This window comes from Seriola aureovittata, chromosome 22, assembly GCF_021018895.1.
Source record: "Seriola aureovittata isolate HTS-2021-v1 ecotype China chromosome 22, ASM2101889v1, whole genome shotgun sequence".
NCBI classification, from domain to species: Eukaryota; Metazoa; Chordata; class Actinopteri; order Carangiformes; family Carangidae; genus Seriola; species Seriola aureovittata.
Window position 1 is genome coordinate 20,827,803 of NC_079385.1, and position 17,250 is coordinate 20,845,052.

Here is a 17,250-nt window from a genome sequence, read left to right on the forward strand (position 1 = left end):
TAGTGCTTCATTCTGTCCACTGGGCGTCACTGTTTCACACCTGAGAGTCAGAGACGGTAAAAACCAGTTGTTCCGACTGAATTCTTCTGGGATGATCCACAAACTGGTTTCTGTCATTTGATGATTATTTGTATGATCCAATAATCTGCTGATTATTTTCTCAGATAACAGTTTCATCAGTCAAAGTATCTGCTATAGTTTCTTATACCAAACAGAAAAGCTTCAACTCCTCACAACTGAGAAGATTTTACCTGCAATTTTTTTTTTTAAAACATTTTTAATTTTACTTTTTTATATACATTTTTTTAGATATTTTTTTATTTATTATTTATATTATATTACTTTTTCATTTTTTTAAATTATATTATTTTTTCAATTAATTCATTACATCCATTTTTTCATTTTTTATTTTTATTGTATTATGAAATTCACTTTTTATTATATATTTTTTTAATTTAAATTTCAAATTTTTATTATATCAATTTGTTTTGATTATTAATCTATTTTTATTTGTATTTTTTTATTTCACATTTACAGAATAGTGTACATTACATTGTGTATTGTTATTGTATATAATATTTCTCTTTTATCTTATTCATTTTAGATTATGTTTCTATTGTCACTTTATTTCTTATTACATTTTCACCTTGTTGCTGCTTTTCCTTTGTGCTGCTGCGTCAGTGAGAAGTTCCTCTACAGAGGATCAATAAAGGGTCGTCTTATTCTTATCTCAAACTTTTGGGATTTTTGCTCGAAAAAATGATTAAAACTATGAATCAATTATCAGAATAGTTGCCGATCACGTTTCTGTCAATCAACTAATCACTGAATAAATTGATCATTTCAGCTCTTGTCACTGTTCAGTCTGTCATTAGAACCTCAGCCTCCTTCTACAGGGTCCTGGACTCCTAGAACATGTTCCACAGACTCGCCCGAGGCCCAGGAACCTCATGAAGGATCCTTCAAACCTCCTCAAGGACCACTACACTAAAACCTTCTCCACCTAGACCCTCTCTCATGACCCTGTGGACGTTCTCCAGGACTCCTGGAACATGTTCTTTGAGTCCTGAAACTTGCTCAAGGACTTAAACCTCAAGGAAGACCCTGGAAATCTCATCAGGGACGAGGAGAACTTCCTCTCGGAACCTTAGAACCTCCTTCCATGGCCTCTAGAAACGTTTCCACCCATGGAAATTACTCAGCAACCTGTGATAGATCCAGATGGACCTTTAGAACCCCAGGTTCTACCTCCGGGACCTCTAGAACCACGTACCACAACTCTGGAACTCTCTCAATGACTCTCTTCATTTTATTAAGGACCCTTAGGCTCTCCTCAAGGACCAGTGGAACTTCCTCCAGGTTCTCATACATCATCCATAATCAGTGGAACCTGTTTAGAACTCCTGAAACCTTATAAAGAACCCATAGAACTTCCCCCGTGGCCCTAGGAACACGGTCCCCTGCTTCACGATGCCTGAAACGTCCACATGGACTCCGAAAACCTCCTCAAACAACCAAAGGAACGTTCTAAGACCCCCAGATGGATTCCCAGAACGTCCTCAAGGAACCCTAAAACCTCCTCCATGACCTTTGGAACCTAACCAAGGACGTGTGGAACCCTCTCACATAAAAACTGACCTTAAAACCTTTGAAAACGTTCCTGAATTAAAATGTTCTATCAGAAATTGAGCTTAAAAAACACACTGAAGAACATCCCGGAGGTTCTCCTGTATTTGATCTAAACCGGCCAGTTAAATCAAAGCTGACTGATTGTTCTTCAGACTCGGAGCTTCAGCACGTTCAGTCTGAAATAAAATCACAGACTCTATATTAAAGTCTGAGCTGTAATCAGAGGGAGTTCACACCAGACTGTGGGAGACTGGAAGTTTAAGGCTTGAACAGTAAAACAGAGTGTGAGCTCCGGCTCCTCTTCCTCTCTCAGTTGTAACCGGCAGATAAAATAATCAGTAACGTGGGCGTGGTTCATTTCTCCACACCAAACTGTTCTGGACCGAATGTTTTCATCCACCGTTCGGTTCCTCCCTTCGTCATTCACGGCTCTGAGTGGGAGAGCGGCCACTTGAAGATGCCATCTACCTTCCTCCGGCTTTGACGAGACTCGGAGGAGGGCGGCGTGGAGATGACCTTGGCTGCTGTTTAAAGAGGATAAAGATTTGTCTTTGCAAGGCGGCGAGATGGAGAGCCATGAAAGAAAGGCCGGCTCAGCGTTAAAGCAGCAGATTTCAAACAGATTCTGCCTCCTTGTAGCTTCTCTTTGTTCCTCTGCTTCAAGCTAACAGGCGCTAAACACAACCGAAGCTCCGATCACAACAAACACCTCTGATCTGAGTCCGCCTCAAAATAAAGACACCTTCTACCTGAAAACTCAGTGTTTCCATGGATTCATTGAGCAGAAGACAAAGAGGTTTTCACTCATGTTAATCAGTGAAAAATCTGTTTTTGAAGCTCAACTTTTCTACCTCAGTGTTTTCACATTCTCCACTAAATTCTCATCATTGAATTTATGCAGGTGGCAGCTCGGAGCCTGAAGCAGCTGGAGCTCTACTGAAATCATTTATTTGATTCATAACGAGGAGAATTATTTTAGGGGGAAAATAAGAGAACAGGAGAAAAGAATATATTTTTCAACCACACAGCTCCAGGAAAAATTAAACCAAAGGAAAGAAAATCATGAACTTCATCACCATGGAAATGAACCTGGAAACAAACAGAAACTAAACTCAGTCTCTGGTTCCACCGCTGCTGGTTCTTAAGAACCCTCTGATGAGAACCCACATGACGTTTTTATATAACACAGACACATGATGATGAAATAATCATCAGCACCACGACTGAGTGTTTCCACCTTGAACTGCAGTGAACCAATGACAGTCTCATAAACACAGATTCAGGGTTTCATACGTCACAAACCTCAGGAACCAATCCTGTCAGCTGCTCGGGATGGGGGGGCGGGGCTAAATACACCTGAAACCCTGTCAGTACAGACGGAGTTAGCATTAGCACAGCCGCTAACACTGTGCCACTGTCAGTTACAAAGTAACAAACAGCATAAACAAAGAAAAGATGCTAACTGTGCTAACTATGCTAATCTGTCAACCATGCAACTTTTGTCCTCTCAGGTCAAAATTCTGTTCAGAAGAATAAAATTATTACCCAATAATTGCATCACACCTTTTCAGTCAACTTCCTTCCAAATCATTTATGCAACTTTTACACTTTCTTTTTTAATTTCTTTGGTCAATAAACCTGATTTAAATAAAAATATACCTAATTTTTGAGTAAAACAACCCAAAATGTTGAATTATTTTGAGTGTAGTTACAATCAGACCAACAGATGTTGATGGATTACCACGGACAGGTGTGTGTCACAAAACCACAGATGCTATAAATCTGAATCAAAGTTAAATGAAAACTGATCATTAATTACATTTGTAGAAATTGTAGTAAGGAACCATCCACGTCATTGTCAGGTGATCACGTGACAGAAAACCAGATTTCTGATGTAAAAACAGGATTAAACCAAAACATTTCTCAGGGTGAACTCTGTCGACAAACAGGAGTGAAACTTCACGTCTTTGATGGATGGTAAAAAAAAAAAAAAAGTTTGGGAACTATATATATACAGTATATATATATATACTGTATATACTGTATATAAAAATAAATAACATGTAGGATCAGTGTCTGGAGCCCGGTCTCCTCTGGTGTTCATAGTTTTTCCCTCCCTGATTCTTACCGTCATGTTTCCCTCCTCTCCAACATCAAACCTGCGTGTAATCTAAACGTGTGAAACCAGTTCACAGCGCTGACCCTGTGTGTGTGTGTGTGTGTGTGTGTGTGTGTGTGTGTGTGTGTGTGTGTGTAGCAGCACTCAGAGTTCAGTGAAGTGCTGAAACAATGCAGCTATAATGTGTGCACTCATGCAGAGCAGCAATCCCATTACACCTCATTATTGATCTCCAAATTAGCAGCCAGGTGGTCTGAGGGACCCCCCCACCACCCCCCCCCCCCCCACCCGCCTCCTCAGCTCGGTCCACACGGCGACCGGAGCGGCCTCTGATTGGCAGAGCCTTTATGACTGTCGATTGATGGAGGTAAGAAAAGCGTGGAGGCCTGTGAGGGGTTTTTCTTTATATTGCCTGGTGTTCAGAGACGGGCAGCTGCGAGAGGAGCGCTCACTCCGACTCAACAATGCAGCCATAAAGAGCCTGGAGACAAGCCTGCCCCCTGACCCGCTCACCTCCACCAGCCTACAGCCCGACAGGGGGGGAGGCAGGGGGGGAGAGAGAGGGTGAGGAGAGACAGAGTCATTCCAGATGACGACTGAGGACGGGGAGGAGGGGGAGGACGGGGAGGAGGGGGAGGACGGGGGAGGGGTTTCTCCAAAGTGACACTTTGATGAAATGCAGCGGCTTTATCGCAGCGCTGGTGTCAGAGCCTCAAACCTGTTCTGCATCCCAACCAGAGGACGCCTCACAAAGACAGTGTGACATCACCAGGAGTCAGCCAATCACAGAGCTCGGAGCAGTTACATCACGATGCGACTCTCAACAAAACTTCAGAACCTCATCAGCTATTTAAACAAATCAAATCACAGTATTCTCTCTGATTTTTCTTATTAATAAGACATAGTGTAGAATCATGTGTGACATATACTAACATATATAAAACATTATATATACAAATATTATAACAAACTTTTTAGATTTTCTGATGAATCTACTTTTGTTTGATTCTTAAAATCTTTGTGTTTGTGTCAGTTACAGCTGCATGATGGGTAAAATGACCACTCTGAGATCATTGAGTCATTACATCCTCCACAAAAAGGTGATTTCAAATTAAAAGTAGTCACAGTCTCAGTGGAAATGTCATGTAATTTGACGATGCTGCAGATGTTTTATTTTTCTTCCTCGACTGTTTCACACGTCAACGTAATAAATATAAATGTGACATGTTTTAGTTGTTTTGAAGTCTGAAGTTTTATTTTGAAGGAAACAACAGAGCTGCTCACTTGTTGACAGTTGAAGGAATTTAAGTTTCCAGGATAAAATCTGAGAAGAGATTTAACTCTGTTTTTTATCTGATGACTGAATCATCAGAGTGAATTACATCAGGATCAGAGCTGGTGTCTGGCCCTTTAAACGATCTTCTCATGTACAGTACACTGTGCTTATTATTCATTATTGTACCAGTGTTTCCTCTGTCTACGATTTGCAGCGGCGACAATGTCACTGCAGAGGGCTTTTAATTTGAAAGGACAGATAAAGCGACAGCCGGCCGAGTTGAGACAAAGAGACGAAGAGAAAAAGAGTTTGATTTAATTTTGTTTTTTCCAGCAACAAACCACTGAATTATTGTAAATGATTGTTTTCATGTAGAAATATGATGAATATGAGTTTATGATCAAAATTTCTACATAATCAGAATTTGAGTTCATCTTTATCTGAAGTTTAAACTCCCTCTGGTTTCTAGGATCAATACCTGCACTGCGACTAATGAGATCAGCCTCATCATTCATGTTCACAATATGAATCCATGAAGAAGAAGTTCACAGGTTTCCTGCTCCTTCCTGTCGCCGCGTCGTCTCTGTGCTGTTTTAAAGCTTCATGAAAACAGACGAGCTCCGTCTTCATGAGTCGCGCTGACGGACAGAGGAATCATAAAGCAGGAGCCCGAGGGCCCCGAGGCTCGGCCCTCCTCTCTCTATGGGGCCGTGCAATTACAGTAATAGTGTGGAGGCTGCCAGTGTTGAGCGTGAAGCTCTGATCCCGGCTGTGTGCTGATGGAGGTGATGGTGCTGAATACAGAGTGCGGAGGAGACGAGACGCTGTGGCCTGAATCCTAACAGACGCTCAGAGGAGGAGGGTGGAGAGAACACGCCGTCACTGAAACATGAACCCTCAGGAAGAATCTCTTCTGCTGCTCGTTTCAAAACCTCACTGTGTTTAACACGTCGGGAAATATCCGTCTGAAACACCAGGAAATAGAAACTAAACACAATCAAACCTTCCTCCAATCACACAGCAGCAGATTAAACTTCATGGATTCACAGGACGGCGTTTCCTCTGAACGCCGGCTTCACGCGTCTCTACACCACGACCGAGACTCCAGGAAGTAGTCTTTTTGTTGTTTTGGAGGAAACAGCTGAGTGTGTAGATTACTGCCTCTTTCGTGTGTGTGTGTGTGTGTGTGTGTGTGTGTGTGTGTGTGTGTGTGTGTGTGTGTGTGTGTGTACACTGTAACACAAGCAGAAGGTGGAGCTGCTCTTTACATGAAGAAGAGAGAGGCTAAAGCAGCTGGACTGATCCGCATCATCACACCTTCATTTTACGTTTTAAAAACTTCAGAAGCTGAAACTAGAAAAATATTGACAAATGTCCGAGTCAGTAAAACTACAGAGGAGCTGCAGATTCTGAACTAATGTCGTCATGACAACGTAAACGACACCACAGGAGAAATGTACTAATTTAAAAACACATAAGCAGCAGTGACACTTCCTGTATCGGAGTCGTTTATGGTCACGATGCAGATTTTACTTTATAGTTAGATTTGATTTATTGTTTTATTTCTTATCTCCATCTTTGTGATTGGACTGTTACACGTATTGATCTGCATATCTGTAATGGTTGTTGATGTAAACACATTTTCTTTACTTTGTGAAAATTGATTTAAAGAATAAACTCATAAAGAAGATTAAAAAAAGAAAAGTCTAAATCTGATTTTAAGTCCAGGAACAGTGGATACTACATTTCCCATAATGCACTGTGTCTTTCGACATCCCTTTAAAAGTTGTGTATATTTCATGTAAACATAGCTATAGAGATGAAGGAGGGAGTGAGCTGGCCCCGCCCCTTGGCAGGTGTTCCAGGTGTGCTGTTACCTGAGAGTGAGGCAGCTCCCCAGCTCTCCTGCTGCTGAACGGGTGGACTCCGGCTGCCGCCACCCTGCCGGCGGTCTGGAGGTTGATGGGGGACGTCTGCAGTGGCTCCGAGCTCGCCGCCTTCTGCCCGTTAATGTGTGCAGTCACCATGGAAACGGGAGCCTTGGCCGGCACCACGGAGATAGCGATGCCCTGGCTGGGAGGCTTGATGAGAGACAGAGGCTTAGTCGTCCCTACGGGACAAGTCCTGACCGCCAGCTTCTGTTAGAGACACACAGAGAGACAGACAGGTGTACTGTTAGAGAGAGACAGGTGCACTGTTAGAGAGACAGACAGGTGTACTGTTAAAGACGGACAGGTGTCAGAGAGACAGACAGGTGTATTGCCTCAGTGTAACTTCAGGTGTACTGTTAGAGAGACAGACAGGTGTCAGAGAGACAGACAGGTGTGTTGCCTCAGTGTAACTTCAGGTGCACTTGTTCACAGGTCACACACCACAGCTGTTTTCACAGACAATAAAACAGCGCAACTACATTTCCCATCAGCCCTAGAGCTGCTGACAGAACCAACACCTGTGACTGTAAATCAGTCTGTGACGAATAAAGATACTAATAATACTACAACTGGTACTACTGATACTACAACTGGTACTACTTCTACCTACTGATACTACTACTGATACTACAACTGGTACTACTGATACTACAACTGGTACTACTTCTACCTACTGATACTACTACTGATACCTACTGATACTACAACTGGTACTACTGGTACTACTGATACTACTACTGGTACTACTGATACCTACTGATACTACTACTGGTACTACTGATACTACAACTGGTACTACTGCTACCTACTGATACTACTACTGATACCTACTGATACTACAACTGGTACTACTGGTACTACTGGTACTACTGATACTACTACTGATACCTACTGATACTACAACTGGTACTACTGGTACTACTGATACTACTACTGGTACTACTGGTACTACTGATACTACTACTGGTACTACTGATACTACTGATACTACAACTGGTACTACTGGTACTACTACTGGTACTAATACATCCACTACTACTACAAGTACTTTCTAACACTGTCACTGCTGCTGTTCATGTTTAATTAGTGAAGTTCAATCTTTATAGAATATTAATGATTTTAAATATTTCACCTCGGACAGAAACAACATGAGCGATGACATCACAACAGGTTTACCTGCTGACTGCTCACCTGTGACACAGCTACAGTCTAACACTGAGTCTGTCACACACACAGCTCCTCACTGAGTCCTCCCCACAGACTGGCCTCACCATCACTCACACACACACACACACACACACACACACACACACACACACACACACACACACACACACACACACACACACACAGACCCCTCCCCCACCCGTCCTCCTCCTCCTCAGCCTGGAAAAGAAAAATACATCTAGAGATAAGTACATCTCTCTTTCCCCTCCGCTTCACCCTCCAACACTGAAAAGAAGAGGCTCTCTAAATATTTTATATTCCATCCCGCTGCCCTTTCTCCTGCTGCCGCTGCCTTTTCTGCACTTTCTATGGACTACAGTGGGTCTGTGGGTGAGGGGGGGGGGGGGGGGGGGGAGGAGGGGGAGGAGGGATTTCTTTTTCTCTGGCAGCAGTTTTGTGCATCCGCTGACAAAAAAGAAAAAAAAGAAAACTAACATGGCTTACAGTTTGAAAGCATTTTCAGACCTGAGTGTCCTTGCTGCTCGCCGCAGTAATTACCCTGTAAATACATCAGCAGAGAGGCAGCGCTTTGATAAACAACATCAAATGGCGAGGAAAGAGAGGAGCACGTATGTGTCTGAAGAAAACACGCCTCGTTCTGCAGCTTCGTTCGTTTTCACTGTTTCACAGAAAAACTTTCCAAATCACCACAAAACACATTCACTTCAAATGAGCTGAAATTCTCTGTTATTCATCCTGAGTGGAAAAGCCCCCACCCCCCCCAAAAAAACCTCTCCATTAGCACTGTCTATTATCTAGCCAGAGGGGGAGAGGGGGGAGGGAGGGAGGGAGGGGGAGGGGGGGGGGGGGGAGGGGAGAAAACAGGGGGTTCACAGATTCATTTAGCTGCCTCACATGCTGCATCACTAATCAGCTGGTCCTCCTTAAAACACAAGCTGGAGACTTAAGGTGGAACAGAAGTGTTTTTTAAAAGGGGGCTGAGAGGAAGAGGAGGAGGAGGAGGAGGAGGAGGAAGAGGAGGAGGAGTAGTTTCTTCAGGAGCTACAGTTTCTCCTTTTGTGTCCAGATCTGCTGTAATCAGCTTTTATCACTCTCTCCATCCTCTCCTCAGAATAAAGACGCGCCACTAAAATAGAGACGATGACTTCCTGTTTACGACGAAAACAACAACAACAACAACAACAACCTCCGAGTCACAGACTGAATCACAGCTGATTTAACTGACGGTGATGAATCTTTACATAAAATATATATCTGAACCTAAAGTTTAATACAGTCTTTATTGTTTTTGTTGTTTCCTGTTGAATCATCAATCAATCTTAACTGATTAATAAAGTTTAACATGTTTCATCAGGATCCAGCTGTTGATTGTTTTATTAATGAACTTATTTACTGTTTTGTTTGTGAAATGTCAGAAAGCAGAGTGGAATGTGACGTCTTCGGTTTGTGCTTTATTGTTCATTATAAACAGGAAGTGAACGTCCTGATCTTGCTTCTGATTGGACGATTAAACTCTGAGGAGACAAACTGTTTTAATTGTAATATTTTGTTGTGACTGTAGTTTCCCCTCTGCAGCGTCACATTACAACTGTTGTTACTATGACAACTACTGCTGTAATAACCATTATGACCACGGCTAATACAAGTACAACTTCTACTACTGCTAAAACCTCTAGTACTTCAGCTTCAACCAGTACCCTTTAATAATAGTACTAATACTGCTTCAGCTCAAAGACTCAAAAATAAACTTTCATCCATAAAATGTTTTTGCTTATAAAAATTCCTATAATGACTGTGAAAGACGTTTTCAGATGTTTTGTTATTTAATATATTAGTTTTTGAATTACAAGAATAAAAGACTTTTAAAAAATCAACAAACATTTACATTTAGAACTTAAAATTATTTTTAGATCATTTTCATGGAGCTAATTTGGAGACGTTTGGTTCATGAGGCTGAAATTAATCTTTCAGGTATTTTTCCGATTAATTAATAACTTGTTGAGATAATCACCAGTTACTGAAACATAAGAAGACGTCTTCAAACGTCTTATTTTATCAAGATATATTCAGTTTACCATAATAAAAGAATAAAAATATACATATTCCCATTTGAGAAGCTGGAAACTAAATCTGTTTGGCTTTTCCACTTGACTGATTATCAAAATATTTATTTTAGTGTCAGAATCCGTCAAGTTCTAACGAGTATAAAATCTCTATTTCATGATATTAAAGTTATTAATGAGTTAATTTTGTCTCCTATTCAATATGAACTTGTCAAACCTGGACTTAATAAATGTTAGATTTTACGAACACTGACAAAAACAAGTTGAATATATGAATTAAAATAAAGTAAAATCTTTGGCTCAGACTTTGATGTGACAGTTTGAACCTGTCGGAGCGTCAGAGACAAAAGAAGAAGAGACAGTAGAATGATTCACAGTGGAGTCCTCCACAGTGAACAGAGTTAAACCCCCAGTCTCCACAAAGCCCCCGCTGCATTTATTCACATGTTATTTATTAATTCCCCCTCAACAATGAGCGTGGTGGGGCCCCATTGTTTCAGGGGATCAATGTAATCCACAGGCAGCGCGAGCAGCCGCCTGCATCGGGACCCGGGGGCCGCCGCTCGCCATTCAGCATGTGTCGGAGCCGGGGCACCTCCGATTGTCTCAAAGGTCACTCATTTAAAGCCTCTCCAGGCTGGAGAGCAGAGCCCCGTCCCTCCCGGAGAGAGGCGACGAGAAAGTGAATGAAGAGGGAAAATATCAGCAGGTATCAGAGCGCCACGTTCAAGATGCTCTCAGAGCTTTTTCCAGACACCTGGAGTTAGATTAAAGAGGATTTACTTCCAGAGAAATACAGAACGCCACGGGCCGACGAAAACACGAGGCGTCAAGAGTCATCAGAGCGCCGACTCCTCATCAACATATCTACACAGCTCTTTCCTTTGGTAATGCTGTATTTACTGCTTCTGTATTTTCCAAATTATTTCCTGGAAACTTTCTTCATAATTTCCTAAAATTTAGCTTCAACTGAGCAGGAAACTTCCAGGAAAGATCGACACAGTTTGATCCTAATTATAAGGGAAGTGTAGAAAGTTTGTTTTCACAGTTATTAAGGTTAAAGGTACTTTCTAAAGCTCCTCCAGTGTAAAGGTCTGTGTCCATGTGTAGTGTGATTATAGATTATAGATCAGCTCTAGCTTCTATATTAATACTGTGAAAGTATCAAAGCCTCAGTCCACAGAGAAATGCACACAGCCTGTATTCAGAAACTGAGCCTTAAAACCAGCCGTCAGGACTTCTGGAACTTTGTGATGTCACAACAAAGCAGTCACCAAGCCCCGCCCACCTGGACCCACCAAGAGAGGCTCAGAGCCTCCTCTCTTCTGATTGGCTCACGACCTGTTGTTACTAGAGCTCCAGAGAGAAGCCTGAGAGAGGAGATGTAAAACTACACTGAGATGGTTTTTATATCTTCTGATGGATCAACACTTCAAATAAAACACAGAAGAAGAAGAAAATACGGAGCTCTGAATGATGTAATCAGGAAAGTGAAAATAGTTCATAAACAAACTTCTTCAAGCAATACATTATTGATCTGCTTGATTATCAATAAATATTAATTTAACTGATGTTTATGCTGCGTGTAGGTTAAATTCTGACTGATTGTTTCAGACTGATGATAAATCAACAGATAAAACTCTCTCAGTTACACCAACAAACACTGTCGGGAACATTTCATGTCTGAAACTGGTTTAGTTTTGAACTAGTTTCTACATCATTTACTGGTTTTGTCGTAAAAGCTCAAACCTAACGAGAAGCTACTTCAAAAATGTAGAAACACTTTCAATTAGGATCAAAGGTCGTCGTGTCTTAGAAATCTCCTCATAGTTTTCAGCTAAATACCGAATCATTTTTAAGAAATTATGAGGAAACTTTCCAGAAAATTAGCAGGAAAATAACAGGTCAAAAAATAAAGTTCTTACAACGACTGAAACAATAATCAAAGGAAAGATTTAAAAAGTCAATGAACCATCCTCCAGAAGACTCTGATCACATGACCTGATCAACCGTCACCAGCAGCTGCAGCTCAGAAATGACCAGGTTTAAATAGTCGATGTGTTTGTTGTTTATGAACTGAATGAAACACATTAGGTGAATATAGAACATTGTTTTGCTCAATAATTTCAGCTCTAATATTGTAGATATTTTTTCTTTTGTTGACTTCACTGTTTGTTGGATTAGGGACCAGGATAGATATAAAAACAGTATTTGTTATGCAGCAGATGGAATATTTTTCATCCAGATGGACAGAGGAGTCTGTGGGGATCCTGCAGATTCCTCTAAACCAGGATTAAGTGTTGTTAAATGACCTTCCGGGTTCTCTTGAACCTGGAGGGCTTTTATCCTTGAGAGAAAGGTACGCCCCGCTCTGTGAGGTGAATATAATGATAGTCCTGCATCTCTGCCTGTAACGGACACACTCAAATCAAACTGATATCCATCTGAAACATCCAACCAACAGGGGGGATTTAAGCACAGTGTCAGAGAATGGTAATGCGTACAGAAGCTGCGTCTGGCCGTCTCAAATCCTAGAAGAAGAAGTCAGAGAACCGCACCAACGAAAAACTCAATCTAAGTATTTATGCAGCGTTTTCTTGACTTTATTATGTGATTCATTTGATAGAGGCGGGAGACAGAGGTGGGTCTGAACCTCGCTCGTGTTCGTGGTACTTATTCTACCAGGTGAGCCAAACTGTGTCGTCCTCGTCACCCTCTGGATCACACAAGTGCCTCTGAGGAAGGAGTCGATTGCACATTTGGCTCCATTACAGCCCCTCAGGTGTGGCTCTTCAGACACGACGAGGACTCACTAATGTAGGCCGAGTGTAAAAGAAAACACCACGAGACCGAGAGAGTGTTTCTGACTCTTCAACACGTCCGTCGAGTCTAACAACCAGAAGAGAAATCGTTTGAAAGCCGCCTGACGAGTTAAAGACTCAACATTTTATTTATCGCTCAGCACCGAGGCGTCAGTCTGTTGGGAAACAGATGGTTCAATGCAACTGAAATATTCCAACACTGGAACTACTACTGTCTATTATTCTGCAGCATATACATCTTTAAAGAATAGCTTTCCTCCTTTTATCAAATCTGAACTTCTCCGTATTCTCGTCACTGATTGATGAACCTGTGGAGTTCCTGGAGGATTTGTTCTGCAGCCTGTTTTATTCTTCTTCTGGGATGTAGTATTCATCAGTTTGGCTGTGTCTCTTATCAGTGATGTTCTGTCCAGCTGGATGTATTAGTGAAATAATAATGTCTTAAAGTGATTAGAGCCTGGATGACTCATAATCTCCTGCGGCTAAATAAAAACAAAACTGGAGTCCTGGGGCTGGTGATATTTAGATACGTCCGTTTTCATCTGTTTCATCTGTTTCATCTGTTGTTACTTTAGTTCTTGACTATCTTAAGTCGGACTGTGGTACGATGAATTCTGGGTAAATTAAGATTTTTTTCAATATAAAAAGAAAATGGCGGACCGAGGAACTGCATCCAACCGCTGAGCTCTGTTTACCCAGCAGAAATTCTTTGTCTTTAGGAAGAATTCAAAGCTACCAGGAAGTTTTATTTTGTAAATTCAGCGAAGAGTGAAACAATAAAAAACAAAATGGCTGCCATCTCTAAAAACTCTCCTCGTTGCTCGCATCATAACAATGTTAGCAAAGCACAAATTATGAGCCATGTTTTCCTGTTTTTCTGTTGTTGGGTGACAGTGGTCAACGCAGGTGTCCTTGATTGTTACCATGGTAACATTGGTCTTAGACCTGAGGTAGCCCGGAGATAAGGCGTCTATGAGCAACATGAAGACTGGACCTACTCTACAGACCAGTCTGAGACATCCCTGTCAAAGTTTTTAAAACAGTTTCCAGCAGCACTTTTCTTCCTCGGCTTCTAACTCAACATCACCTGCTTCCAGGAACTGGACTGGAACTTTGACTCCCGGTAAAACTTTCAGAATAAAAGATGTCCTGTGGTCATAAAAAGTTGGAGTTAGACCTGAACCACGAGTCCCGGGCTTCAAACTCTGTTCGGAGGAAGCTGAAGATGACGGTGCTGAAAACACAATCTGCAGCTTGAATCTGTTCACTTTTAAATTCTGGGTCAGTTTCGGGTGAATTCACTGGTTTGTTCTCGACCGTAACGACGACAGGTTTTTAATTCGCTGCCGCTCTGATTCGCACCTCAGGGGCGGGCTCGTCTCTGGCCGAGGCTCATGGGTATTCTGCTAATTAGACGACGTTGTTTAAAGAAAAAGTTGAAGTGGGAATTCAACTCTCCTGGAACCAGCGGATACTTTTACCACCTGAAGACACGCTCATGTACCGTGATTCTGCTGAGGACTGAGGAGTAAGAAACTGAATGAAGCTTCACTTCCTGGTCAGATCCAGTTTACTCTGCTGTAACTTGCAGCTGCCAAATCTGAGAGAGAGCGACTTCGAGTCCTGCTGCCATCAATCACACACTTCTGAGCTCTGGAAGCTTTCCAGAGCTGAGAAAACATCTCTGGATGTTTCTGAATTTAAAGATTGATACGAGCTCATCTTCTCTTTGTTCTTCCTCAGTAGTCCCCTCGCTCCTCTCCACACTGATCACCGCCGCCGTTTGCTGGCTGAGGGACTCCGCTAATTGAAAGTTTGGGAGCGTTCCCATTAAAAAGTGCTGGAGATGGAGAAAGTCAGCTGGAACCGGAGGGCCGGTCATCTCTGCTGAAGGGCCCGGAGCTGGCAGAGCCCAGTCACAGCTGCACCGAGCCGAGCGGCAGCTGATGGGACGGGGGGAAGTGGGTTCATGTGACGTGGCCGGTTTCCAGAGTACACTCACACACTGGATGATCCTCATTACTATAAAATATCTCCTCGTTTCCATCACTTGTGTCCTTTACCATACAACTAAGATGAGAGGCAAGGAAACTATGTGAACAGCCAGGAGAGTTCGTTAAGTCATTATTAATTATCCAGGTGATGACGAGGATGTTTCCTAAGTGGGAACAGTGTGAATCCCTGATGCTCTGATATTTAATTAAAGAGACAACAGACTCCTCCTCCTCTCTGACTGTGGGTGACGGACGTCGTCTGATGCTTCCTTCATTAGTCTGACCTCCAGTTAACACAGATCCAACCACTGGATCTTAAATTCCACGAATCTCTGTTGATGTTTACAAACTGAACTGAACCACGTTTAGTTTAAAACTGAGTTTTCAGGATCTGAGACGAAGCTGGAACCCTTTCACCCGAAACACTTCAGCTCCTTTCAGTACTTTAGCTAACACTTCAATCTTACAGTGCTAAAATATCATCGTCCACTTCAATCTGTGTCAGTGCTACTGCTTCAACTGCCACTTTAACTTCTTCGATGCCTTCATTTCATTTCCTACTTCATTTCTCAACTCGGACGGACACTTCACTTCACTTTAGTCGCTTCAACTTTACAGATACAGTAACTTAAACGACAGATGCTCCAAAGTCAATAAATCTCTTCCATATTTCAACTTTTTAACACATTTTTCCTTCGAATAATTAAGATTTAATCAGATTTTTTTTAGTTTCCACATATAACATTTTATCCACATATCACTGTTGCTGTTTTTAAACAGTTTACTCTGTCACTTCAACTTCTCTCATCACTGAAACTTTAAGCTGGGGTTAGGGTTAGCGCTGGTCTTGTACCAAACAAACATGTTTCCTTTACATCTGGAGAATATGATCTGTAGCTCTGTAGCACCACAACACTTAAGGTGCTAACAATGCTAATGCTAACAATGAACAACAATGTAACACATTTTATTTTTATAAAAAAAAAACTGCAGCTCCTGTGATTTGGATATTGCTCTCGGCCACATTGTGATTTTGATTATGTTTTGATTAATCGTGCAGCTCTAACTTTAAGTGCATTTTAACCCAAAGAGTCAATTTCATTTCCCACTTCATTTGATTTCAGCGCTTCACTTTCAGTCACAACTTTAACAATCTGGAGGATGCAGGAAGATGAAACAGTCTGTGGGTCGATCTTTAAACCGACTGAATATAAGAAAATCGAAGGGATAAATAAGGTGCGTTCAGGGAACAGCGCTTCACTCTAACAGCTGTAATCAGGACCTTTTTCTTTGTTAACTGTACAGATGTTTATAACCTCTCAGTCACTGTTAAACAGACACGAGAGTATCTGTGAACTCGCCGTCTTCCTCCACTCCACTGGCAGAATTTAATTGAGAACGCCGCCATCGCTCGACGGCCGCGGTAAAGGTCATTCCGTCGGCTGTTTACTGCGGCTGCGGCGAGCGGCAGGATTATCCATGCTCATTATGTACTCTGTTTTGATAGTGTGCCTTTGAGATAACGAGGCTGCTGAAAACGCATTAGGAGCTGTTCAGATTTCCATCAGTGCAGCTGCCAGACGTTTTCTTTGTTTACACTCCATTTACCAGCGAGGCCCTTCACCCCTGAAAGGTGCTGAGGAGACGGACAGCTGCAGTCTGTCCTTCCTCCACCACAGAAGAAGAAAAACTCAAACCCTTCACTCCACTAATAAAACAATAGAAATCCTCCTCCTCCTCATTAAAAGGTCCTGCACTCGCAGCTTTAGATCAATAAAAGTGAAAAATAATCAGCTGTGGCGTCGACTCCAGGAGACAAAAGGTCCATTTAGTAGCAGACCGGCGCTTTTGATCATCTCCCAGGATCTTCACCGTCCTGCTCTTGTGGAATTATGGATGTTAGACTTTAAGGATGTTTTGTCTTGTCCATGGAAATTTCAACATTTACGATTCAGTGGCAAATGGTGAACTCCATCTGCCGAGGAAGACTGTGCAATACAACTGAAAGCTCCAGAAAAGCCACTAAATGGAGCTACTGCATGTGATGAGAATAATTTCTTCTACAACTGTTTCTGACGTCAAGGATAAACTTTCCATATCTGCATTTCTGAAGTTTCAACCCTTCAGATTAAAAGCTTTTTGTTTAGAGGAAGAAGGAAAGACTTTGACAGGTTTAGACTTTTCTCTAAAATTCAAATCTTGACATCTTCCCGAAACTACAGCAACGA

General features: G+C 42.0%; 1 protein-coding gene across 6 annotated transcripts in view; it reads right to left on the reverse strand.

Moving 5' to 3' along the window:
- The window catches only part of phf21b (PHD finger protein 21B), a 94,497-nt gene that overhangs the window by 16,881 nt on the left and 60,366 nt on the right, over positions 1-17,250 (reverse strand). For all 6 annotated transcript variants that reach the window (XM_056367535.1, XM_056367533.1, XM_056367530.1 and 3 more), the window contains one exon: positions 6,902-7,162. In XM_056367535.1, coding sequence (XP_056223510.1) covers positions 6,902-7,051 — 150 coding nt within the window. In that variant the 5' untranslated portion in view covers positions 7,052-7,162. The remainder of the gene's footprint in view (positions 1-6,901; positions 7,163-17,250) is intronic.